The sequence below is a fragment of the Motacilla alba genome, chromosome Z (assembly GCF_015832195.1).
Source record: "Motacilla alba alba isolate MOTALB_02 chromosome Z, Motacilla_alba_V1.0_pri, whole genome shotgun sequence".
NCBI classification, from domain to species: domain Eukaryota; kingdom Metazoa; phylum Chordata; class Aves; order Passeriformes; family Motacillidae; genus Motacilla; species Motacilla alba.
The window spans coordinates 10210706-10236777 of record NC_052046.1 but is presented as its reverse complement, the minus strand read 5'-3'; the positions used below and the strand labels follow the sequence as shown (position 1 = coordinate 10236777).

Genomic DNA, 26072 nt, shown 5'->3' with positions numbered 1-26072 from the left:
TCTGCTAGTCTTTCTTATGCTGCACCAAATTGTCACCAAGTCATAATAGGAAGGGATGCAAGAACTGGGGGTGTGGAAAATAATGAAAGTCACTTCCAGAGTGACTCAGAGCTCTTGGTAAACAGGGTCCAGTTAGAAAAAAAAAATCAAAAGAACAACAAATTAAAACACCAAAAAAACAACTCATTAAAACCAACCCTCTATTTATTAATACATTTTATTTATACATTAAATACCTATTTTGCATACCTTTGTATTTATGTATCTCATAAATGCAATATTCTAACTGTGAACTAAAAAGTGTAAGCCATCCTTGCCTACAGCATGAACACCTTTATTCTGCAATAAATTACACTGCCTGAAAACTTACATGGGATTTATCCTTGATAGGAATTTTTTTTTGAGTTTTTGGTGTACCACATACAAAAGGGGTCAGGGTTTGAAAAGGTGCCCATCAACAGCAGAACTGAGGGACTCCATCTCCAAAATCTGAAGTGAAAACTGTTAAGAGTTCGCCTGAGTTCACCTGACAGGTACATGTATATATGCAAGGAATCATGGAATCATGGCATTTTCGTTGGAAGAGAGCATCTCGTTGCAACCTCTGCCATGGAGAGGGACACAGAATCACCGAATCAACCAGGCTGGAAAAGACTTTTGAGATCTTTGAGTCCAGCCTGTGACAGAACACCATCGTGTCAACCAGACCATGGCACTGAGTGCCACATCCAGTCTTTTCTTAGACACCTCCAGGGGTGGTGACTCCACCACCTCCCTGGGCAGCCCAGTCCAATGTCTAATCAACCTTTCTGTGAAGAAATTGCTCCTAATGTTCAGCCTGAACCTTCTCTGGAACAGCTTGAGGCTGTAACCTCTTGTCCTGCCAAGACAAGAGCCCTCCCCCCCCGGGCTACACCCTCCTTTCAGGGAGTTTGCAAAGAGTGATAAGGCTCCCCTTGAGCCTCCTTTTCTCCAACACCCCCATCTCCCTCAGCTGCTCCTTATCAGCTTTGTGCTCCAGACCCTTCCCCAGCTCCTTGACCCTTCTCTAAACCTGCTCAGTGTGTTGTGAGGGGCCCAGGACCGCTCACGGGACACTCGAAGTGTGGCCTCACCAGTGCCGAACCCAAGGGTATGGTCACTGCCCTGGTCCTGGGCACAACCACCTTCCACCAGCCCAGGCTGCTCGTCGCCACCTCCACCCCAGCAGTCGGACACCGTTTTCTGGCTGAACTCGAATGGTCAGTCACTGGGACAGGCTGCCCAGGGGCGTGCTGGAGTCACTGTCCCTGGAGGTCAAGAGCCGTCTGGATCCGGCGCGGGTGATGTGGTTTAGGGGTTACAGGGGCAGTTCTGGGCGGACGGTTGTACTGGATTGTCTCGGAGGTCTCTTGCAACTTTAATAATCGTATGAAACGAAGCGGACTTGCGGCAGCGCGAACGAGGCACTCGTGGAAGCGCACCCCGCTCCCGAAGGCAGCGCAGTGCCCGCCCCGGGTCACGGCCGCGCTGCCTCAGCCGCGGGTCCCTTTCCGGCGCCGCCCCGCCCGGCGCTGCCACATCCTCCGCTGACATCAGCCCGCGCCGCCATATTGAGCCGCCGCCGCCGCCGCCAGCGCGGCCGCCCCGGAACCGGCCCGCTCCCCATGACTGCCCCCGGCCGGGGCGCGTAGGGCGGAGCGGCTCCAGCCCGGCCCGTCCCCTCCCCGAGCCGCCGCCGAGCCCCGCTGTCTCCCCGCCACCATGACTTCCCTGACCCAGCGCAGCTCCGGGCTGGTGCAGCGCCGGACCGAGGCCTCCCGCAGCGCCGCCGCCGCCGATAAGGAGCGGGGCGCCGGCGGCGGCCCCGAGGATGAAGGGCGCCGGGACGAGTCCGGCGACGACGAGAAGGGCGATTCCAAGGAAACGCGGCTCACCCTCATGGAGGAGGTGCTGCTGCTGGGCCTCAAGGACCGTGAGGTGCGGCCGGCGGCGCTGGGCAGGAGGTGCCCGAGGGGACACCGGCTTTTGGGGGGTGCTGTGGGGAGGAGGAGCGTGGTGGTGCGATGGGGTCAAGGACGCTGCAGAGTGAGTGTGGCTGGGGGCTGGGGGGCAGAGGGGATGGGGGACGTGATGTGCCTGGAACAGGCTTGGTGTTTTGGAGGAGGTGGGGAAGAGGTGCAAAGATTTTGGGAAGGGGGAAGCCGGCAGAGTTTGTGCCGCTTCCGTTTGGTTGAGGGGTTCGCAGAGGGGCTGTCATATGAATACACATGAGAGGGAATATAGAGGACCTGGATATGGGGACCAGGGCTTCAGGCCAGCGTTGGATTTGAGGGCCTGGGAGAACCTGGCACATCCATCCTCCTTCAACTTACCCATGCCTCTAATGTGGGAGATCCCTCTACCTCTGTGGGTTTTGTCAGTCAGAACTCTGGTGCTTACGAGGTCCTCAAGTGTTCTAGGATGCTGAGCAGATGCTGAGCAGCCCTTTTCTACTAAGACTTTGCAGAGTAATGCATGTGAAAATTATCTTTAAATTGGGGGAGAGTTATATGACAGAAATGTGCTGTGAGTAATGAGAAGCGTGTCAAAATGAAGAAATGGCATTATTATATAATTCTGTATTTTTACTGATTTCATTTCTTAATAGTTTGCCGTGATACTGTGAGTAACTGAGGAGGGTGTGTTGCCGCACTTGTGTTCCACCAGTGTGTTGGATTTTTGTTCGTTTGAAAAAGGCAGTCAATATAGAAAGCACACACACTGTGGAATGAGAGTTCTGTCAGGGAAGCAGTTTAATTTAATGTGGTGTATGATTAAAGAGTGATACACCCTTATTTTAGATATGAGATACAGTATGGATTTGATTAAGCAACCAGCTTTTCTTTTTTTTTTTTGTCACGTAAACTTGGTGTTGTTTTTTTAATTTGTGTGACAAGTAAATAATTTAATCCAGTTCATTGATTTGAGTGGGAATCTCTTGAAACTCTGCCTGTTCAGGAGGTCAAGATAATATGGGAGGGAAGCTGGTAAGTTATATGTTCTTTGACAAGCCATTGCATCTGCAATAAATTTACTGGTTGATTGTGAATGAAGCGTGGTTTTCTTGATTAATGTTTGCTTTTTTAGCTCATAGCACAGCACCAAGCCTGTCTGAATTCAAGCAGCATTTGGACAGTACTCTTGGGTACATGATGTGACTCTTGGGGATGATGCTGTGCAGGGCCAGGAATTGGACTCTGTGATCCTTGTGGGTCCCTTCCAACCCAGCTTATTCTGTACCTCTATGATCTGTGTATGTACCTGCTGCAATAGCATTGTGTTTCTCTCTCAGGCTGTGTATTTCAGAGCATATTCTTGTAGTCCCATCATTTCAGGTGGACCTTGCCGTGGTGTCCTGATAACCTCAACAGATAGTGATCTCTCCTTCTGCGTGTGAAATTGAAGGCTTGTTGAATTGAATGCATATGGGCATTTTACTTTCTACATGCCTGAACAGTTGAGGGAAAATAAGTTAGGAGTGGCAGGAGCAATTGCTGGCAGGATTGGCTTAGAATACCTTACCTTGAAGAAGGTGGTATAAACTGGGTGATCTTTCAGCCTGTTTTTTGACCAGGATTGTGTGCTAAATCTCCTGAATTGGTGGGCATTATGCTGTAAAGATCTCAAGGTAGGGAGCATTGTGTCTGCCAGGAGGAATATATGGCACAAGTCTTCGTGGTGAATCAAAGTTAACTTTGAGTCTAAAAGTCTGCCTTTGCAATGGTGTGCATCAAAGTTATAAATTTATCTGACTTTGCTAAGCACAGCAGTGACATACATTGAAGATGATCCATTATTCCTTTGTAGAGAAAAAGGAACTGGATGGTTACAGTGTCATGGATATCCCTAAGTCCCTTGAGATTTTGCAGTGGAGACATCAGACACAAAGAATTGTAATTTCAGCTCTAGGGCAGGGGGCTTAAATACAGGAGCTGTAGCATACCCTCTTTGTGAGCTTTGTTAGAGGTGAAGCATTGGGATTTAGACTTTGGTTTTGGGCCTGCTTGTGCCCCTGTGTACAGGGTACACAATTTAAACCATTTATCATGTGTTTTCCTTCCAAAACTGGAAATAAAATTACAGGCTCATTTTCCAATATGAATATTTTTTGTTCTCTGTTGTTCTAATGATAAGTAAGCAGAACCAGCTTGCTTTACACATCTGGAAATGTTTTTTACAAAGTCTTTACTTCCAGTAGAACTGATTTACTGTAGCATTTGAGTGTGACTTTCTCAGGAGAGCAAGCAAAGCAGAACAAATAGAGTCTGTAAAGTGTAATTGTGAAACTATATGAAGTCTAAGGGAGAGGCAAAGGCAAGTTTACGAGGTACAAGCTTGATTAAAAGTCTGTAAATTTAAAGCTGAGAATATCCTTCCTGTTTTTTCCAACAGGATAAAACAATTTAATGTTTACTTAAAAAAAAACCAAAAACGAGACGTATACTGGATTGGCCAAAGAACATACAAATAAAAAAAATATAAAAACAAAGACTCTGTTTTGGCCAAAGAACATATTTCTCTATAAATAGGTGCTTTCTCAGAACACTCACTGATACATGCATTGATAACACAACTTTCAGATTTTTAGGTAATTTTAAACACTAGTGGATGTGTCTTACCTTCACATGAATTGGATACAAAATAGCTCACATGTACAGAGCTACTTTTATAAGTTCTAAGTGTACATGGAAGAGTCTTTGCTACTAAGAGACAGTTTTTCAGGAAGATATTTAGTGATGCATTGATGAGTTCAGTGTTTCCAGGAGATTGTTAGATACTCATATGAATCTTGTTTCCAAGGTGGTGCGATGGTTGTAAACAACCACAGCAAGACTTTTGAGTTGTTGTCTGGTTGCTGCTGCAGTATGGATTCAGTGATGGGAATTTCTGGCAGCTGTGAAACAAACACACCATCCCTCAATCCTATTCCTGACATCTGAACACAAATACCTGCATTTTGTACATGCATCTTGGACATGGCCTTTTTGTTTGTTAATTCTGAGTCCCCCACCACTTTGGCCTAATTAAGTTGTACCTAATGTATTTGTTCTGATTGCTCTTTTCCACCAACAGTTCTTTTTCAATCTGTATTTTCTGTATACACATAACTATTTTTGTATTCCAAAGTCGAGGTAGGTTATAAGGGATATGAGCTGAAATATGTGCTTGCTTGCATAACATGACAGATGCGGTGTTCTTGGAGGAGCAGGTAATAAACTGGAAGAAAATACATTACTGAAATTTTTCAGGGAGCCATCACAATACCTGCATGTATTTGGAAATCCTTCAGAAACGTATCTGGAAAAGAGAGTCAGGTTCATCCATTTAAAGCAGAGCAATAGCCAGTTGCTGTAGGAATGAAAAGCATGCCCTGAAGTAAACCAGTCCTGTATTAGGTAAAAAGCCAGTATTGTGATAGGATGAGTCAAAGCCACAGCAAAAGGGAGCTACAGTGTAGAAATACTGAAGCAAAAGAAGGGAGTGATAAATATTGGAAGTTATATTCTAACTCATTTAAAAACGATAGCTAAGAGATGAGTACAGGGTAGCTGTTTCATGACAGGTCCTCCCGGCATCTTGTAATTCAGTCCCATAAAAATGGAGAGGTTGTGAGGTGGTCCTGCTATGTAACTTGCTCCACTGAATTTCATCCTTGTAGGGTTTCTTCTGCTTGTGGGTTTGGGTTGTTTTTTTCTTTATTCCTCCTTTTTGAAATTTTCTTTTGGTAGTTGTTTGGAATCTATTCAAATACAGCAGTGCACTCAGCTGCTTTTATCCTCTATACAATTGCCACAAATAAACAAATTGAAGCAGCTAGAGAGACCTGGCACCCACCAAGATAAAATATTTATTTGATCTGTAACTAATTCCTCACTTGCTGAAAGAACACTCATGTAAAGTATGCTGAAAAATACCTGGCTACTGCAGTCTACTGCAACATAGATATCTGTTAGATTGTTTTACCCTTTCTTAGCTGAAGACTATAATATCATTTGTGGGAATGAAGTGATGTTAAATCACTTCATTAGGTACAGAAATTATATTGGATCTTTGTTACTTATGTTTGGCCTTCAAAAATTTCATCTATAGCTGAAAATTTGTTTTTGCAGCATAGCTTTGTGTCCAGATAGGTCACATGAAGGTTTCCAGCTTATGATATTTTTCATTGTATTGAAGTGAGCTTTTAGGGAAGTAGTGTGCCTGCTTCAAATGGGCTATTTTGTGTTGACCAGATTTGTATTAAAATGTAGTTTCCTTATTATTCTTACAAATATGAGTGTCTCAATTGGTTTCTGAATTTTATGTTTTAATCCTAAAAGTACTTGCATGAAAGGTGGCATAGGAAATTTGAAAACATTCAAAATGTGGGTGGTGTTTTTCCTGCTCTTAATGTTTGACTTAGTGAAATGGATACTGTGATGCAGAAGTCTTGAGGGGATTTGCCTTTGTAAAAAATTAACAGGTTTTGAAAAGTCTTCTTTGTATCCATTTAGTCTTTTTTTTGTCTCATGAAAACAGTTTCAGCAAGAGGCTGAATGTCAACTTAGAAGCGCCCAAGTTTTGCTGGAAAATTTCTGAGACAAACAAGTGTAACTTGAAGAGGCGTCCGCTGGGAATTCATTCGCATTGCAGTTGAAGAGTGATGTATGAATGTGTTGAAACCTGGACAAAGGCATGCTTTTATTCAAATGTTCAGGGCCTAATAACAACAAAGTGTGTAATGTCTGTGCTGAAAAATTCTTTCTTTCAGAGTTGCCTACCTTTTTGGTCTTTTTTTATTTTTGTATTTCATGTCTATCAGTAAATGACAGACTAGGAGAAGATAGGAGGTGTGGGAGGAGGTGCACCCCAATTCTGTTTGCTACAAGATGAGTAAAGTGACTCTTTACCGTGCTGCTGAGTAAATCCTGCTTTTGGGCTCTTTTGAGGATATGCTGATTTTGAATCATTTGCATGCAGTTGGTGTGGCTATCCTTGCTTTCATAGCATGGTTAATCTGTAATTGATATTATTTTTCTATGGATAACTTTGAGTGTGGAAAGTCCCTTTTTATGGCAAGCTGTTAGTTGTAGGGCAAAGACAAAAACATTGTCAGAGCATTTTAGTAGTGGTTTCCAATTTTTTAAGAACTCAAACAAAGCTTTAACTTCAGCGCTCTTAAAAATGTGCCATAACTATTCTTCCTCTCCCTTTAGCAAGCTGCTTTTATTAAACATTTTGAATAAAGTATATATATATATATATATAAAAGAAACTTTTGCTCTTTACTGCTAGAAGATAAATAATCATGAAACTGAAAATAATATTTTATATTAAAGAAGTAGTATTTTTTTTCAGGTATTCTTTCACCCTAATGTAGATAACATTTAGTGCTATATAGATAGCATATACTTCAATTAGATGAGGTCCATGTAATGGATTTCTTTGCAGGGGTAAATTGACCAGAAGATATATAAATATATATGTATATATATGTATTGCAGACAGTATATTTAAGAATTACTTTCTTACAGATCAAATAATTACTACAGCACATATTAATCTCTGTGTTGCATCACTGGGAAGAGGGGAAGCTAGTCTGGAGTAAATGTGCTTGGTTTCCTCTGCACAACATTCTCAGTCCATTTATTAATAAGTTTTAGTAAAAGAAGAAAAGAACTAGTTAACTAGCCATGTGCCACTTTTAACTGTTTGGGGTTTTTTCTGGCTTGCAAACGGGTCTTAGAAAAATTTCAGTAACTTGCTTTCAGAAATATTGATAAAATGTTACTTCAGAATGATTTCACATGTGCTTTTCAGATATATAAGAATTATGAGATTGCACATAAAATAGTTTTCAACTGCTCTCTTCCTGCATGTACACTGTATGTAAGCCTGGATGAGTAGGAGCACAAGTGAGCAGCAGCACAGAATCACTGTGCTGTTGGTCTGAGTGTGAACCAGCATTGTGCATGCCAAGTCTTTCCCACCTCCTCTTAAATGACTGTGTTTCACCTTCTTTTTTTTCTTTTTCTTTTTTCTTCCCGTGTTTGTGGTAGACTGTGGAGCTAGCACACCCTACAAATGAGGTCTTTATAAGGGAAGAGGTGTTACATTCAAAGATGTCTTTTTATTTGTGGATGTTATGGGATTTATTCAGTACACTGGGAAAGTTGTCAGGCTTTTTGCATATCTTTCTGTTGCTGATACTCTTTTAAGCACTTGTAAGCTGTTTTTTGCTATATACTTTCTAGTCATCTGCCTTTATGGTCTTACTAAATAGCATGATGTAGTTGTGTATTTAGAGTCCTTAGCTGCCAGACTGTCTTTTGTACGTGGTTTATACTGGGAGGTTTGTATTTAGCTTGTCATTATTGTACAGCACAGCACATTGCACTTCCATTTTTTTTGTTTCAACAGACACTTGATTTTACTGTGGCACTTCCACACTGTGCAGTCTCTACCATGAAAGAAGCATTTCGTATGTATTATGTTGTAATGTTGGTGTTCTGTCTTCTGCAGTGCACAGTGACCAGGCAAGTATATGACACTCACTGTGGAGCTTGAGGTAAATGTCAGGTGGATATTCTGTCTGTACTGATCCCTCAGGGAGGACTAACTGCAACTACACTGCTATCCAGCTTGAGCTGGATATTTAAATGGAACTCCTGCTTTAGCAGCTTCTGCAAACTATGCCTGAGACTCTCAGTTTACAATTAGTATATGTTAATTACTAAATGGAAGAACTTATTCCTTTCAATATGAGAACTGTGCAGTGGCTGGACTTTTTATTTAACCTCATAACAAAGATGTTGACATGGCATTATTATGAGTTACTCTGTTTCTTGAAGATTGCTTGCACCTGGACAAGTGAAACAAGTGAGGAACTAGAAGCTTGTTCTGAAAAGAACTGAAAGGAAGATGGATGATATTGAGAGTAAGAATAGAGGAATCTCTCTCCATTGTATACATGCTTTTTTAAAGACCCAAAACACAACTCTAGAATTCCGTCCACATTAATGACCAGATGCATATTAATCAAAGCTAAGCATTGTGCACCTCCCCAGTTTGAAATAATACAGTGTTTTACACAGTGTTTTTCATTGTGGCTGCAGTAAAAGAGAGGTAGAAGAGAAGGAAGGTGTAGATGTTTTATTTGGGTGCACATACACTCTATTTACAAAGCTGGAGGAGGGAATTATAATTTTAATAAATGTGGCCTGCTTAGTCAAAGTTAGTGAAACCTCCACCTCTTATTTAGTCAGCATGTAAGGGGCCTGCTTTGTCTGTATTAGAAAGACATACTATATTTGGGTTTTTCCTGTTGTTTTTCAGAGAAGTGCTCTGGACCTGTCTGTGGTAGAGTTAATTTTCGTCATAGCAGCCAATATGGTGCCATGTTTTTTATTTTTGACCAAAACAATGTTGATAACACAAAACAGCGGTGATAACACACACCCTGTGCTTTCTGTTGCTGAGCAGTGTTTGCACAGCATCAAGGCCACCTCTGTTTCTCACTCTGCCCAGCCCTTCAGTGGGGGGTGCAAGAGGCTGGGAGGGGGCACGGCCAGGACAGCAGACCCCAGCTGACCAGAGGGGTGCCTTGGGCTGTGCAGTGCCATGGTCAGCAAAGAAAGAGAGTGGAGAGAGCGGGGTGGGCGGTCATAGCCAAGAGACCACCTGGGCATTAGTCTGCTTGTGGTGGGTGGTAAGGTTTTGGCATCATTTACTTTTGTTTTTTCACTTAATCACAAAGTGACTGAGGGAGCAGTTTTATGGGACTTAGCTGCCACCCAGGCTCAGCCCAGCACTAGGGGACACTAAATTCTATTTAAACATTTCTTTCATATAAATGTTAGATTTTATGTTCAGTGGCAATAGGAGGTAGAGCAGAAATCAGTTTGTTGAAATCGAAGGTTATTGAAGAAACTAATTACATCTTAATTTTGCACCAATATGGAGAATAGAGAGTGGACACTGATGGAAGGTGGCTTTGCAAGAGTCATGCAAATATTTGAAGTCATTATCTGCTTGTGTATACAGTTAATCATGAAGAAAGTTAGGCTTCTAAGTTTGTCTTTTCATTTCTAAATGAGCAGTCAGACTCTTAAATGTTGATTTAATCAGAGGTCTCATAGGGGCTCAGCAGTGTGTGTGCGCTAGTTGCCTCCTCTTTAGAAAATTTATGGGTTTTTATTGTCTCCATTTTAATGAGAGATATGCCTGTGTAATGTGTGTGTACATGCTTGAAAACATGGGCAGTAACATCTGGCTTTAGTGCTTTCAGTGTCTGATGGCAGCTGCTGTGTGTTTCTTGTTCCTAAATGCAGTGGCAGGTTAATCAAATACCTGACAAGTTCCTTGTCAAGAATACTGTGCTTTGTAGAATATGTAAGCATGTTTTCTAAAGCATTTCCATGTTTGACTGTCAGAACATTTCAGACATTTCCCCCACTAACTTATCTTCTGTTTATAACTAGAGTACACTTTATGCTCCAGTAAATGGCTAATGATTTCATTTGCATTAAAAGAGGAAATCAAGAGGGGCTGGAGTAAAACATCAAAGTCCTTGCTTTGTAGTATTCCAATAATAAACACTCCTGCACTCTGGCTTGACTTTTTCTTCTTAATTTTCAAAAGTTTTATAGGTTAGGATGTACCATTAGATGTTCCTGCAAGTTTCTTGGTTGAGAAGGTAGTGGCTTACTTGAAAGGTCAGATTTGCAGGAAAGAGCTATCCAGTATAGGTTGAAAAAGACCTAATGTAATGTGAAGAGGAATCCAGTTTATTTAAATTGCATGTGATTGAAGTTTGAATATTTTTCCTTTGACACATGAGAAAATCCAGAGTGTTCCTATAGCAGTGTTTTACTTGAATATTTTTTTAGCATTTACACATTTTTGGCATCTTGTTTTTATCTTTTTAGTATTATTACTATGTTTCCTGATGGCACCAACTTGAGAGGAGCTGTTGACCCCTGGAAGTCATAGAGGACCAGCAGAGAGACCTTGACAAATCAGAGGGTTTGATATCACCAGCTGCATGAAGTTTAACGAGGGCAAGTGCCAGATTCTGCAGCTGGGATGGGGCAACCCTGGATGTGGGGAGGAGTGAGATTCTGGAGATGCCTCAGGCACATGGCAGGATTGATTGGGGGGGGTCCTGTGCACGGCCAGGAGTTGGGATTGATGATCCTTGTGATTCCCTTCCACCTAAGGTTATAGATACAGGATATGATAGGTTATGATGCTGTGATTTCTGAGGGATGACTGGTGAAGGGGATGAATGTCTCCTAAAATTATTTTGTTTTCAGAATGTCTTCAAAATGTTTTTTCCAGCTGTTTCTTTTACTGTATCTGAAATTCCTTTGTTACCCATTTTAGAGTATCTGAAAAATGAAACTCCCACTTTTGGTATTTAAATTTGTTGTTTGTCTATATAATACATAGAAAATAGCCTTCTCTGAATGCCCACATATCAAGTGAAACTGGGTCATGTATTTAACCAAATGTTTTAAAACAGGTTGGCCTGTAGCAGCAGTGAAAATCAATATATGACAGACAGTAGGTGTGAAAAACATTTAGTAAGGAAAATGGAGGGTTAGTCTTTTAGAATTTGCTAATAATTAAGAATTTTATTGAAACATGTTGTTATCTGATCCAAAGTTCAGTTTTGTGTTTCAGGATTGCTTAGTGTCTTGGAATCTAAGCATGGGGAAAAAAATGAATGTGTTCTCAGCTTAACTATCATTCTTGTATTCTGGAATTGTTTTGTGCAGGATGTTTTCTGTCTGTCTTGTTTGATAAGTCCATTGATGGGGAAAAAGATTGAAACTATTATTGAAGAGTTGTTCAAGCAAGACATAACCCTGAATATTTTATTTTGTTTTGGGCTAAGGCCACACAGTTCCTTGCCAAAAGAAGTTGATTTGGGACTTGCCAAAGAATGCCGCCAGAGAAGCTGGACTTGGTTTTCTGTTTAAATCTGTCTGTGTTGTGCGTTACTGTAGTGTCGTGGTGTATGCGATTTTCTTAGAGGTAATACATTGATAGCTATTAGGAGCTAATGAACTGAAATATATACGTTGAATGTATATTAGAAAGTAAGAATTGCTGGGTCATTAAAGCATATGCATAGTTTGACTGTGTCTTGTATTGTTTGAGACTTAACTGCCTGCTGCAGCTTCTGTGCTGCGATTACATTCAGGTTGATATAAATTACAGTAACCTGCATTGGAAAGAAAAGAACAGATCTTTTTGGTTCCCTGAAGATGAAAATGGATCAGTTCATATAAGATGCCTATGGTGAGAGCAGTCTTCTTTTACTTTGAGAGTTCAAGTAATTTTGGACATTCCAGCCTGTGTTGAAGGAATGTTGCAATAGTGTTTCCTTTTCCTCGTGTTCTGTGTTTTCTGTTATTTGCATTTTCCCCACATTCCTATAAGTATGTTTAGTTAGGCTGGCAGAAAGACTTCTAATTGGTTCTTGCTGGACTTCAAGGTGCTTTATGTGTTTATTCCATCTAAGGCTTCTGAAGCTGAGTCAGAGGTTCACAGAGGTCTGTAGAAGGACCTAGCTGAGGGGGAACAAATGGTGGCTGGCTGCAGAAGAGGAGTTCTAGCATTGACCAGAATTTCTGTTTGTCATTGAAAACTCGGAAAAGTTTGTGGACTTTTTTGAATTTTGTGTTCTTGCATTACAAGACCAGTTTGCCTGCTATTATGCTGTGAAGCTTGTTGTAACAGTATGCTGGAACGAAAAACTTCCTTTTTTTGTTTGCTTTTTGGAAGGGTTCCTTATTTCTAAGGGATAATCTAAAATTTATGTAATTGAAGTTTTTGGCTGAAAAAGTCAGGTGTCAGATTTGTTGGACAAATACTTTATAAAACATGCTCAGTATTAAGTTAAGCATCTATAGTATCAGTCTTGCTGACTCTGATTCCATTCAAGAGATGCAAAACTGTATTAGTTGTTCCTTACAGAGTGATGACGTTCCTAAATAAATGACTAACTTTTAACAGCTTTTCATATCTAAAGAATCTGTAAACTTATTGCTGTTTTATTGCCCAGTAACTCAGTTACTGACTTTGATTTGCCTGAGATTTCTGCTTGTATTAGTTCTATCACAAAGAAGAGGTTTGCTTACCTGCAAGTGTCAGACCATTTATCTTTCTGCAGTCAGAAGTTCCAGTCAGCAGTTTCACGTTCAGCTAGAAAGGATAGGAACAGAATCATGTACAGGTGTTAGAGGACAATGCTCCGTACTCTTCTTTGTCCTCTCCTAGTGCTGTCAGCTGGTATCTCCATTTAATCCACGAGGATGTAGTGTGTCTGTTACAGAAGAATGCTGGTGATAGATGCATTTGGAAGGCCTAAAATTAGGCTTTTGGATCACCAGAATGAATTGAAATTCTATGCTAAAACATTTTTTATAATAAACCGAGTACTGTTGTTATCCTTTCTCTATATGTTCTGCTTATATTCTGTACTTTGCCTATTTGGATTTGAAAGCAGCTCTAAGGAGATATGTTGTAGAAATTCTCCAGGAGATATAAGTGCTTTTGAAAATTCAAAGTAGTATTAGTTGTTGAGAGACGACATAAGGGAAACAGCGTATTAAGATGGCGGTTGTATTTTTTGAGAATATTATAGTCCAATGCCTTTCACTCCACTCGTACTCTTCATTAAAAATCAAAATACTTTTAGGCAGTGTTTGTTTCATAAGCAGTCATAGCTGTGAAGCAGATTAAAGTTGTAAAGTTACTTGTGACCAATTCTTATATTGGAGAGAGGATGCAATGGGAAGGAAGCAGACATCTTTGACACCAAAGTTCCTAATAACTCTTCACCTGCTGCAGAACACCTGGACAGTGTATGCTGTTAATCCTTTCCCTTCTGTTCTCCCCAGCTGTCTTTCTGTCATTACAAAACTACTACTTCAGGGAGGAACTTGTTGACTAAAAAAGTGACAATTCTGTCACAATTATGATTAAGTCAGTTATGAAATACAACTTGCCACAGCCTCTATTTCAAGATAAATTGTCTCTGCTTGTCTTTTGCAGTAGGTTTCAAATGGGTGACAGATGATGATTTTATATTATGTTCTCTCTGTGCTTTGTGTTGGCTAATAATAGGCTGGTAGGTGCCTCTGGAGGAACTTGCTGTTGCTTCAGAGAATCAGAAAGGGATGCTATTGCTGCCTTGTCAGATTTAAATAAAATAACTTCCAATTTATGATCATCAGGGTAGTCATTGCTGAAGTCCAAAATAGGGAGCTGCTTTTTGTCTTTTCTGAGCATATTTTGGTCATAAGTGGCTTCAGCACAGGTATCAGCACAGGCACAATTTTTTTTCCTCTGTTCTTTGTCCCAGAGACTAAGTTCTAGCTGAAACTATTCCCGTTATAAAAACTATTCGGGGTTTGAATGCAGTTTATCTCTTGAAGTGTGGGTTGTCATAGAATGGGATGCTGTTACATTTTGCTGTCTTTTCCAACCACATTCTTTCCCAACCATATTCTTTCCCTTTTCCACACTATCCCTGAAATTTGTTCACTTGCATGGTGAATCAGGTGAAGAAAATGTCAATTAGCTCTCAGAAAGACCAGTTGCTCATCTGGCTGACTACACAAATGCTGCTGTGGAGTGAAGAAATGCTTTGTCTTCAACAGCAGTTCAGGCTTTGGACTGCCTCCTTGGTTTAGTCCTCAAATGGCTAAAAATGAAGATATGGGGAAGGACTTACCTTCTCCAGTTATGTGCAAGGTTTTGTGCAAGGCTAAAATGAGATGTGGGGACATTGTTTTGAAAGGTCAGTAAAACTGAAATGAATCTCTCCATGGTAAAAAGAAGTGATTCACAAGGGTTGCTTGTGATTGAGCTCTGGGGTATTATCATTTTGTCCTGATTCTTTTCCCTCCTGGTGTTTCTCCCTGCCACTTGTAGTACCTCTAAGAGAAGAAATTTGAATATATATATATGAGCCTTTCTCAGAATTAACTACACACAGTGAGTGTGCAGGTACATTTTTCTTCCATGACACTGCTTTGTAAATGCTAGATGTAAGTAGATTATTTGCTAATTGTGCTATTCAAAATGAAAAGCAGCTCATATAAATTTTATACCAGCAGATGACTCAATTTACCTTTACCAGTCCCACAGGTGATCTGAACTGACTTAGAAAAGTTTTTTTTCCCCAGTTCCACATTCACTTTAGTTAGTCCATCTCAGGCTTAGATTTCTTGACAACTGTTTCCTGTTGTGCTCATCTGAACGGTAGAACTGAACTACCGTTGTGGTTTTATCTGTCCCCAAACTGTATATTTATTATTCTGGCATGTGTATTTGGCAAGGGCCCCTAATTGGACCAGCAAATAATTGTCCTCAGTAACGTCCCCTGATGCCATCAAGGAGGGTGAATTTGCCAGTATGTTTGTCATCTGTGATTTGTGAGAACATAAAAATAGTCTGCCGCACATTGGAAAGAACAGATAGTAAGGAAAAAACACCTGTTTGGGAAAGCTCAACACTTGTTTGTGTATAAACAAACCCATAGTTTTGTGTCTCAGAGCTTTTATGTTGCTACCCCCAACAGAGAGTTTGAGTGCCATCTGTGCAGAAGTAAGGAAAGTAACAGCAAACTCCAGCAAGTTTGGGAAGTCTGATTTTTATCTTTTATAATCTGCGTAGAGCTTTTTGCAATTATTTTGCTGAAATACTATTCTAATAAAGAACAGGGTACCTGTAAATTCAGAATTTACTGTTTAATAATATGAAAGCTTTAACCTGGATTGCACCTCCCAGCTGAGAAACCCAGAAGGTAAGGATTTGATGTCTTCTGACAAGACTGTAAGGTGTATTACCTCAGAGCTGGGACTCCTGAACTCCTCAGGAGTTGTAATTACTCACTTCTGCTTTCTGTTAGTTGGCCAGCTTCCCTTCTGATTGAGCTGCCATGGCTGGGAAGAGTTTAACCAATATTTTATTTGTTTTGTCTGTACATGAAGTTTCAGAAATTGCATTATTTACCAAACTTCAAAGTCTTTTTGTTTGTGTCTTTCTTAATAGAAAAATTTGGAGTTTCCTGAGAACAGAAATTCAGGGGTTTGGGTGGCTGTAGTGATGTTTCTCCTTTAGAAGGTTCCCTTCGATTGTTTGGTTTATTTCAGTTGTTTATTATAGATGTTTTAGTTCTGTGTTTTGGTAGAAGGTGCTAGATGAGGGTCTAAGGAGTACTATTAAGTTTCAAATTAAAATGAAAAGTTTTCTTACTCTTTTAGTAAGAGAAGCATAGACTGAGCGGTATTGTATGCATTATCCCACAGAAACTTCTCTTGTGGTTCCTCATAAATGTAAATTGAGTCTGAGTCAGGGCCAAAACTTTAACCTAACACTGACCTGTGATAATAAATATGAAGCCGTGTGGATCTGAGGATGGGCCTGAGGGGCCTGTTATGTTAAAATAAAGAAGTACTTAATTTTTTTGGAGAGGAGGCATCAGTAACCCACAAGTTACCTTCACATACCATTACATGACTTTATGATGCTTTTAAAAAAGATGCTGTTTTCCAGTTGCAATGGCTCTGTGATCTGCAAAGTAATCTGCAATAGCTTGAGACTCTTTGGGTTAGAATGCATTGGCAGCTGCAGTCTGTGTTCTGTAAACAGCTGCCCTTAACCGCATCAGTTAAACACATCGTATTTATTTATATAACCATGTGAGTATTTTGAAGCCTCAGAGTTGTAGCTCTGCAAGTGTTTTGCTTTCCTTTCTCATGAATCTGAGGTATTTTTATGGATATTTTTACTCTGCTCTGCTCCTTTCTTGTCTGTGCCAGGTATAGTAGAACTGCTGTTCGCCTATTCTGAGTTAGCTGAAGAAGTGGAGAAAGAATTTATATTTCTGTAGTGGGAAGAGATTTTTAACAACTCTGATAAATAAAACGAAGTATTCTTGAGTAAAAAATTAAAGATTACCCAGTCTTTTCTGAGTATTTTTTTCTATGTTTTATTAAGAAAGTTTTCTTTTTCTTTTTCTTTTTTAACTTTGTAATCCATTAGAGAGTACTTCTAAATGTACAAATGTATAAATAAATGTAAGATGACATCTACAGCTTAATTACGTTTTTTGCACTGTTACTGCTGGGTAACTTCAAATTGCACTTGGGAAACAGAAAATAGTGATGTTGATTCAGTGGGGTCTTTCTGTTTGTTTTGGTGGTTTTTTGTTTGTTTGTTTGGGTTTTTTTAGTTATTTTTTGTTTGTTTCAAATAGAGTTAGTGTGACAGTAGCCTGGAAGCTGTGAGAGTCATTAATCTGTGAAGGTTGGCTGTTTTGTGCTTAAGTGAAATGATTTTGAAGTTTTGTGCAAGTCTTAAAGCAGCCGTAATTGTGTAGAAATCACTAACATGGCACCAAGTATCTTCAGGCACATCTGATCATTTTTTGTCTTCTCACTCTGATTTTTTTACATACTTAGGAAATTATAGTGGTCATGGCTGCAGTGCCCTGTTGTATCGCAGATAAGGTGTTAGCAATCTTCTTTAAAGAAAAGAAAAATTACAACCAACCTTATGAATTTTTTTAAAATCTCTCTGGTAGCTTAATGGCTCTAAAGAGACTAAGTAGAAGCAAGAAGTGGAAAGTAAGGTAGTTTTGGTAACTGGCCTCTGTTATACAATGGACTGTTTAATAGCTGGCAGTTTCAAGTGATTAATGAATAACCAAACAGGAAGACCTGTGTGAGCTGCAAGTGGGCAGAAGGCAAGCAATAGGAGAAAGTGAATAAATGCCATAGGAGCTGGTGAGAAAGAAATGGCCTACTGAACATGGATTTGAAATAACTTACTCTTAAAGTAGAAAGAGGATCTTAGTCTCAGCTCTGTCCTTTGCCATACCTGGGTGGAAAGTCTGAGCTTTCAAAGTTAATATGGAAACAAGTATTTGGTGTAAACTTTATTCTAATTTCCCTTTTTGCTTGTCTAGCAAAACTAGTTTTTAGCTGAAAGTTTCTAGGTCAGGTCTGATGAAAAATGCTTTTGTGCTGTGTTTGTGTAAATAAACATGACAGTTGTAAACAGTTTTTTGATCTTTGAGTCATTGTAGATTTAAAATTTTGTCTTGCAAGCTATTCATAGTTTAAAGTGCTATTCCAGTGTGATTGCTGTCAGATAAAAATAATCTCCTGCTTTGTAAGTCTTACCCCCTGCTGCTTAGCAACTTTAATGAAATAAGTATTCCTTTGAGTTAGAGAGTTTATAAAGCTGTGAGCCTTGTAAGCCTTGCAGGAAAATGGATGAAGTAAAAATACTTGGTATTGTAATTGTGAGAAAACTAGCACTGTTTAAGAGCATTAAATAGTAGAACGAGTTGCATTTCTGCACAGTCGTGTTTGATCTTCACTCAAGTGTTTTGAGACTGCTAGGAACTGGAATAAATGAGCAGTTTTAAAAACTGTGTCCCTGTCTTGTTCTGTATGCTGTAATGAGCAGTGGACAGATTACATTCAGGGAGAGGGTGGGAACAAGATGACAATTCCCCCATTGAACATTGACTTCATCCTGGTCCACATGTGGCTTACAGATTGGTTGCTGTCTGTCAAACTTCATCATTGCTCTTGTTTCTTAAAGAAGTTTTAAAATTTTTTAAAAACTTCTGCCTTCCTGTTAAAACAATTGAGTGGAAAAACAGAAAAGAAATTGACTCCTAACCTGTGAGCTAGCTTGGCTTATCATCTTTTAGCCCTTGTTTCCTTTACAAAGAGTGAATTATTCTATTTTGCCATTCCACCTCTCCATAAATTATTAATCTCCACCCCTTTGTTTCTCTTTTGTGCATCTTCTGTAGTTATGCTCTATACCAATTAAAGTAGATGTCAAGAGGGTGTTTGGAATATCAAAGATAAGTGTCTCCCATTCAGTTTTAGTTACTCCAGGAAAATTAGTTAATTTAAAGGATTATTTAGTTAGGCTGTTGTGTGCTGAACTGATATTCTGTGAAAGTTCCTTTGATTGTCTGATACCTTCACATTAGGTGTCAAAACCACCCCATTCATCTACAGAACCATCTGGAAAGATCAGTTTAATGGATTGAAAAGAATCCCTTTCCTAACTCTGTTAATAGCTGTACAATTTCTGTGCGTGGAAATACAATGTTCCCTCTCTAGAGGATCACCTGTGAACTCTGAGCCTGGGGGGCAGATGGAAAATAAGATGATGGCAACAGGATCCGTTCTCATGGCTTCACTGTCATACACCCCACCAAAACAAGCAGCTCCGTTTATGAAGGATGTAATCTTTTTGAACTGGTTTTCAGGATTGGTTGGTTAAAAACTTTTGGGTGGCTGTGCAGTCTCCATTCTTGGAAGCTTTGAGACATGCTTGAATAGAACCCTGAGCAACTTGACCTGACTTCATAACTGAACCTGCTTGCAGCAAGAGGTTGGACTAGAGACTCACGTGGTCATTTTTGACCTGACTTACCTTGCGAGCGAGCCTGCATTTCTCTGCAACCCTCAGCCTATGGCCATCCATGTTAACTACTGGAACAGAGGAGTTTACATCTGGTAGTTGGTGCTGGGAGTGGTGTAGTTAAAGTCACTTCATTAAAAAATAGTAATTTTAAAAATAAATTCAGCTTTCATTGCTAAAAAAAGGGAACAAGCATCAGCACTTAATTGTTTGCATAATAATCTGAAACTTTCTATGAATATAAAGAAGTGTAAATTTATTGTGCCTGTGAGTTCGTGCTGTCGAATTTTAGCTTGCATGTGTATTGTCTGGCTTCAGAAATTATTATGTAAAGAGACTGATTGGAAATAGAATGTAGGAGTCATATCTCTTCCCGCTCAAGCAAATACCACACTTTGTGTGTGTTATTTGGCAAAAAATGTCTGGTGCCAACCAAAATCTTAATTACGGAGTGGCATTATAGGAGTAGCTGATACCTGCAAAGTATCAGCTCTAGAGTAGAAGGCTGATTAGATAACTTTCCAAATGCCTGTCCAAACTCATATCTATGGTGTTTTAAATAAATATATGGGACCTATTTTGGTAATTACCTTAGAGATTCAGGGCTTTTGTAGACTTCTGTTAAGTATTGGTCATCTCTATAATACAGCTCTTGAAAATAGCTGAGTGCAAAATTGAAACAAGTATTCTCACATTCCTGGAAATCTGTAATTGATGGCATTAGTTAGAGACTGGTTTGTAAATTTAGTGGACTTAAAATATGTGTCCCTTATATCTTTATATGTTGGCAACTTTCATCTGCAAAAATAATAAAATTGACTTGCTTTTGTTTTAAGCTAGTCTTGCTTATTGGTTAAGACAAATTTATGAAAAGCAGAGCACTCTTCTGCTCTTCCCCCACCTTGTCTTGTGTGCAGCATCTTTCTCTAAAGTATCCCAAAACTGGTGTTTTTAGAAGTGCTTCACTAGAGGACTTTGGAAAGATCTTTATGAATCATATCAAACATTTCTCAGAACATTGCTTAATGATTTGACTTTTATCTTAGATACTCAAATATTAAAAAATATGCAGGAACATTGTTGGCTACTCCATATAAAATAATTCTTTTTGTAAGATTTTTTTTTGGTCATAATTGCTGAACTGTTGGAGTACAAAAGTCTATAGTTGTGTTTCTAGGTACTGATGAGTAAACGTATTGGGTCAAGTGGTCTGTTCTGCCATTGAAGCAGACAGCTGTCAGTGCAGAAGTAGAGAGAAATCACAGTAGTTGAGGTGTGCTTAGTGGAATAAATGTGGTTTGCAGTTTTGCAGTTTGTATAAGAACTATGCTTCAAGCTGTAAAAGCACGTATTTTCAAGGGATTTGAATGACAATATAGTAGCTGTTATAAATATTTATTTGAAAGGTTTTTTTCTTTTAGTTTACCATGTTCAAGCCAAAAGAATCTGTTCTGTGATTTGTATTGATTGCCATGTTTGTATTTTCCAGTATACTCCCTAGTTAACTTAATATCTATTTTTAGTTCATTCTTGCTTTCTCAGTGCCACATTGTTTATGCATGTAAAATCATATTAATGTTTCTTGGTCACTTATAAAGCCATGTGATATCAGTAATGCCAAATGCTTGATGTCTTAAAAATATCTTAAGTTTATTTTGACTGTGTATAAAACTACACTTTATACCTCACAGTTCTTGGTATTGCCCTCTTTCATTCTGTATCATTTTCCTGAGGATTCCTAGTTCTTCACAAGGCAATGACTGAGTGTCAGAACTAATAGAGGATGAGACTGTTTCTCTTTCATGTTTTCAGGGCGGGAATGATAGTGACTAGTGATGCTACTTCAAAGTGTGAAAGCAGGAGAACTGCTTAGAGAACAGCAAGGCCCTTTTTCTGTTTGCTTTCAGGTGGAGATGGAGATATCTTACTGTCTTTCCTTCTTCACAGGGTTACACATCGTTCTGGAATGATTGCATCTCCTCGGGATTGCGTGGCTGTATGTTAATTGAATTGGCATTGCGGGGGCGTCTCCAGCTGGAGGCCTGTGGAATGAGGCGCAAAAGTCTGCTAACAAGAAAGGTAAGTGCGGGAGAATGGTCACGTTTGCTTGTCAGCTCCATGAAATACAGAAGCTATAAATTACAACTGGTTCTAAGAAGAAGTCTGGGTTTTTTTTTCTTTATGTGAAGATGATGATTCTGAGTAATGACCTAAGGCAGATGTGCAAAGTTAAAAGGTGTTTCAGTGGTGAGATGAAGTGCCTTGGAACATCTCTGGTACCTGTTCTGTGCCCGTGTTTGCTCTCCAGATGTGCTGCTGGTACTGTTGCCAGCCGTTGGCAGTGGCTCTGGCTGGGGTGTGGTGGCAGCAGTTAAAATCTGCAGAAGGAACTGGCTTTTGCAATGCTGGTGGGATGTGGGCTGAGGCTGAAAGGAATGGATAACTGCCAGATGCCAGATGTGTCCTGCAAGCCACCAGTTCACTTCTGGTGTACACAACACTGCAGTTTGTACTTGCATTGCATGGGAAGGAAACCATCATTGTTCTTGGGACCTCTGAGAACATACAACTGTCTAGTTCAAGCATGAGGCTGGTGTGTTAAATTGGTTGTGCTCTCTGACCTTCAAGATGGCCACATCTCTACAGTCCTTTTTAGAATTGGGCTGAAGATTTGAGGCCTTTATTTTTTACTTTTACCACTGAATTTTCTCTTTGTAAAAATGTGCAAAGTCACACTCCTGGAAGAATTTTTACTTCATCAGCATTAGAAGATACTTGTAAAATAAGCCTATTGAAAACCTGGTCAAATGTTGTCTGTCCACCACAAATAAATTCTCGTATGGCACATTTCTCTGTCAATATTATCTTTTGCTAAATTTTGAGGCAAGCTTGTGAATTCCCTAACCTTCTCGCAGCTCCCTTCACTTCAGAAAAATTGAACCACTGTTCTGACAAACAGTCCCTACTTCTTTTAGCCTCATTTAAGCATATTCAGCATTGATTAGTTCGCACATTTTTTTTTCCCTCTAGAGCTTTTGGCTTCTTAGGCATTCAGTAATCTTCTTAGGCATTCAGTCAGGAGTTATTTTCATTCTGTGAAAGCCTTGTCAGTTCTATCTACTTGAAATATTAACTGTGAGGTTGCTGGGTTTTTTAAGAAAATGGAAAAATAACCTGTATGTATATTCACTGAAGAATACAAGCAAAATTATTGCTCTGAGTTGTGATTGGTTTTTGTTTGATTGTGGTTGCGTGTTTTTTTTTGTTAAATTATATCATGTGGTTTTGGCATTGGGTAGATGTGTTTGTTTAAAGTGATCTAAAATCTACGCAATTTAGAGGTTTTCTTATTCTGCTGTTGTAAAGTATTTGAGATACTTCTTGGTTTTCAGGCAGGAAGGTTCTATAAAAATAGGCATTAATTTAAAATTTAGATGAAGGTTGTTTTCTGCTTACTTACTTTCCTGCAAATAAAATCCCTGAACGCACCACCTCCATCAATTTAGAAATCAGTCTTGTGAATGACTTGTGTTATTTTGCACCTTATTTGAAGTTTTCTATTAACACTAAATTTCAGTTTTGTTTCTGTGTTGGCCAGATTTAAGTCTCTACTCTATCAAGTTTCCTCCTTGTCCTGCTTCTGCAGGCTTTGCTCCTCATGCCCTTAGCTTTGGCTGTGAAATAAATACTGTGCCTAGTAAGTGGAAAGAGCTGTCCTAGAATACATCCAAGGTTGTAATTCAGGGACAAAATAATTTACTTTGATCAGTTTAGTTTTTACTGGAACCACTCTCTTGATCTTGCCATCAGGTGGGGCACAAGTGATAAGGTTAGGACAGGAAAAAGGTAAAACAAGTTTTTTGGGCAGTAGCACAGATTTATAACCAGCTAACTGTGGCTTTAGTAATATAATTACCTTGAAAGAATGATAGCTACAATGATTTTCACTTAAAGCCTTAAGTCAGGTTGATCTCTGCTGATAATATTTTGTACTTCAGAATGGATCAAGATGCATTAAATCTATGATTGAATGCCATAGAGAGTCAAGTGAGACTGAGAAAAGAGTGGACAAGGACTTGATGGACCTTAGTGAGACTTTGTAAGTGGATATGATGTGTTACACATTGCAAAATCCTTGTAAATTTGGCTTAAGAGTATGTAATTGTCACACCATTTTGGAGTTCTGTCTACTGGGATCAATATTAGAAACAAATAAGTGAATGTTGAGGTTTGCAAATGGTTATTGAGAATAGAAGATGGTACTCTGTATTGCCTTACAGGCTCAGCGGGCAAACCAAATTGATAGAATTATTAGAATCAAAAGGAATCCCAAAAAATCCTTGGCAGATTTTCTTCAGTATTTTATTGCTAACAATTCTGAGCAATTCGTTCAAGAGTGAATTTTTGTATTAAAACTAGAAAATGAAGTTTACATAAAAATCTGTGCTTAATTTTTTAGCTTTGCTTAATGTCAGAGCTGCATTGTGAAAAATGCAAATTAAATATTCTGTATAATTGAAATTTCCTTAGTTGATAAGTACCAGGCAAATCTAGTACCTGATTCATCACTGAAATAATTGGAATACAGAATATTTTTTACAGTCAGGCTAACGACCAGCATCTCTGAAGAAACAGGATGTTCCCTGAACTATGGAACAGTATGACATTTCCAGAACCCCTTTCAGACTACTCTGAAGTGTTAAGAAAAATAAGAGCTTTCGTTTCCCACTTTTCGTATATATGTGTGTGTGTGTGTGTATATATATATATAAAATATATAATATATATATATGGAATTGTGTTGATATTTTCAGTTTTCTGTCAATCACCTGCTACCTTTTCCCTGATGCTTGTAAGGTGCTAGCTTGTAAACTATTTAAATTGCCAGATATAATAGTAACAACAATAATAACTATTATTATTAACAACTGTAGTAATCCTTCTATAAATAAAGAAGGATTTTATTTAAACATACTGTCTTGAGCTAGTTTAATCTGTAAGTTTTCATTTGGTGCTCTTGATTTTGTCTCCTGAAAAAAAAAATTGTATTTATGCATGGTCTCTGTAGTACTTATACTGGTAAACAAGCAGTTACTCACATTTTTCAATTTTATTATGTTACTCTGAATCAATTTCTTTTGTTGTGCTTTCCTGAGTGAAGAACTCAAATAATTTTAGAAGTTATTTAATAAGAGACTTATATTGCATTTATTGTTACATGTTATGGGGTTTATTAATGCATGTGTATTTTCCCTAGTACGTGTGGTTTAACTGTTATTAAATGAAACTCTGTTAGCTGGCAGTGTGTTCTTCAGACTGCAAAACTTGCAGATGTTGTCATGAACCTAATGTATCTTTTCGTATATTGAAGAAAACTAGTTTTTGTGCCTTTTTTTGTTGTTATTTTACGAAACCTTATTGTTTAATTCAGTATTTTGAATAAATTGACTTGAAGCGGTAAAATAGACTGTATTCAGAAACTTATGTAGTGCAATGTACTTTGTTTTTGGGATGTAGCAAGGGACCTGGCTAGATCAGTGAGTTATTTTCCTTCAAAATACAGTTTTTAAGTTTGTTATTAATCCTATAATTTTAGCCCATTAAGGTTAATTTAAGTTACAGATAACCTCAGACTTAACGTATTTTGAATTAAAACACATACAGTTTGGTTTTTTTAATAACAAGAGTTTGGGTTTTTCAAAGTTGCATATTCTTACGAGAGAGTTGGTTATTTAAAAAAAAATATTTTGGTTTTCCTAACAGGTAGGTTTTTTATTGATGGGTGTGTTTGTCATATATGAATTATATCAAAATACTGACTGTGTTTTATTCATTTTTAGGTGATTTGCAAGTCAGATGCTCCTACAGGGGATGTTCTGCTTGATGAAGCTCTGAAACACATAAAAGAGACCCAGCCTCCTGAAACAGTACAAAATTGGATTGAACTGCTTAGTGGTAAGCCTTGCACATAACGTATTTGCTTTTTTTACCCAAATAAAGCTAATTATCTGGCATCACTAGAGATTATATTGCAAGGTTTTTTGAGAGAAAATATGCAAAAAAGTTAATTAGCCTGTCCTCTAGGGTAGTCTCTTGTTGATTGTAGCCTTTAATCAAATATAAGTAACTGTTGCTTTTGACTTAATTTGGTACAGAAAGGATCTGTATGGACGTGTCAGAGGACATCTCAACTCAGTGGAAGGGGTGCCTTCTGCTGACTCTGAAGTAAATCAGGACCGCACTCTGGAGGTGTAACTGCCTTTCTGTGTTTGGAAATGATGGTTGGTGGAAGTTTGGAGCCTGAGTGTATGCACTGAGTATTCAGATCTTTCAATAAAGAAAGGAGGTGAAGAGCTCATAGCTCGCACATAAAACTTGAGGGTGATTTGGCCATTAATCGTAAAGAAAAATAAAGCACTGGGAGTTCTATTTTTTCATTACCTGAAGAAATGTAATAAATATTTTTAAATGGTAGATACTTCTTGTTGATCAAAACAAAATCTTCAAGATGAGTACTTTTCACACCGCTTTCCCTGTAAAGCTAGTAAATAGTTGGGAAAAATGAAATGTCAGTGATCACAGAATTTTGAATAGGTTTGGTT

At 38.9% G+C, this 26072-nt stretch overlaps 1 protein-coding gene across 1 annotated transcript in view; it reads left to right on the top strand.

Annotated features, from left to right (window-relative positions):
- Positions 1–1540: 1540 nt before the first annotated feature.
- The window catches only part of GOLPH3 (golgi phosphoprotein 3), a 31131-nt gene continuing 6599 nt past the window's right edge, over positions 1541–26072 (top strand). Inside the window, exons 1-3 of the mRNA XM_038124314.1 lie at positions 1541–1959; positions 21418–21549; positions 25311–25425. Of these exons, the coding sequence (XP_037980242.1) occupies positions 1744–1959; positions 21418–21549; positions 25311–25425 (463 nt within the window). The 5' untranslated portion in view covers positions 1541–1743. The remainder of the gene's footprint in view (positions 1960–21417; positions 21550–25310; positions 25426–26072) is intronic.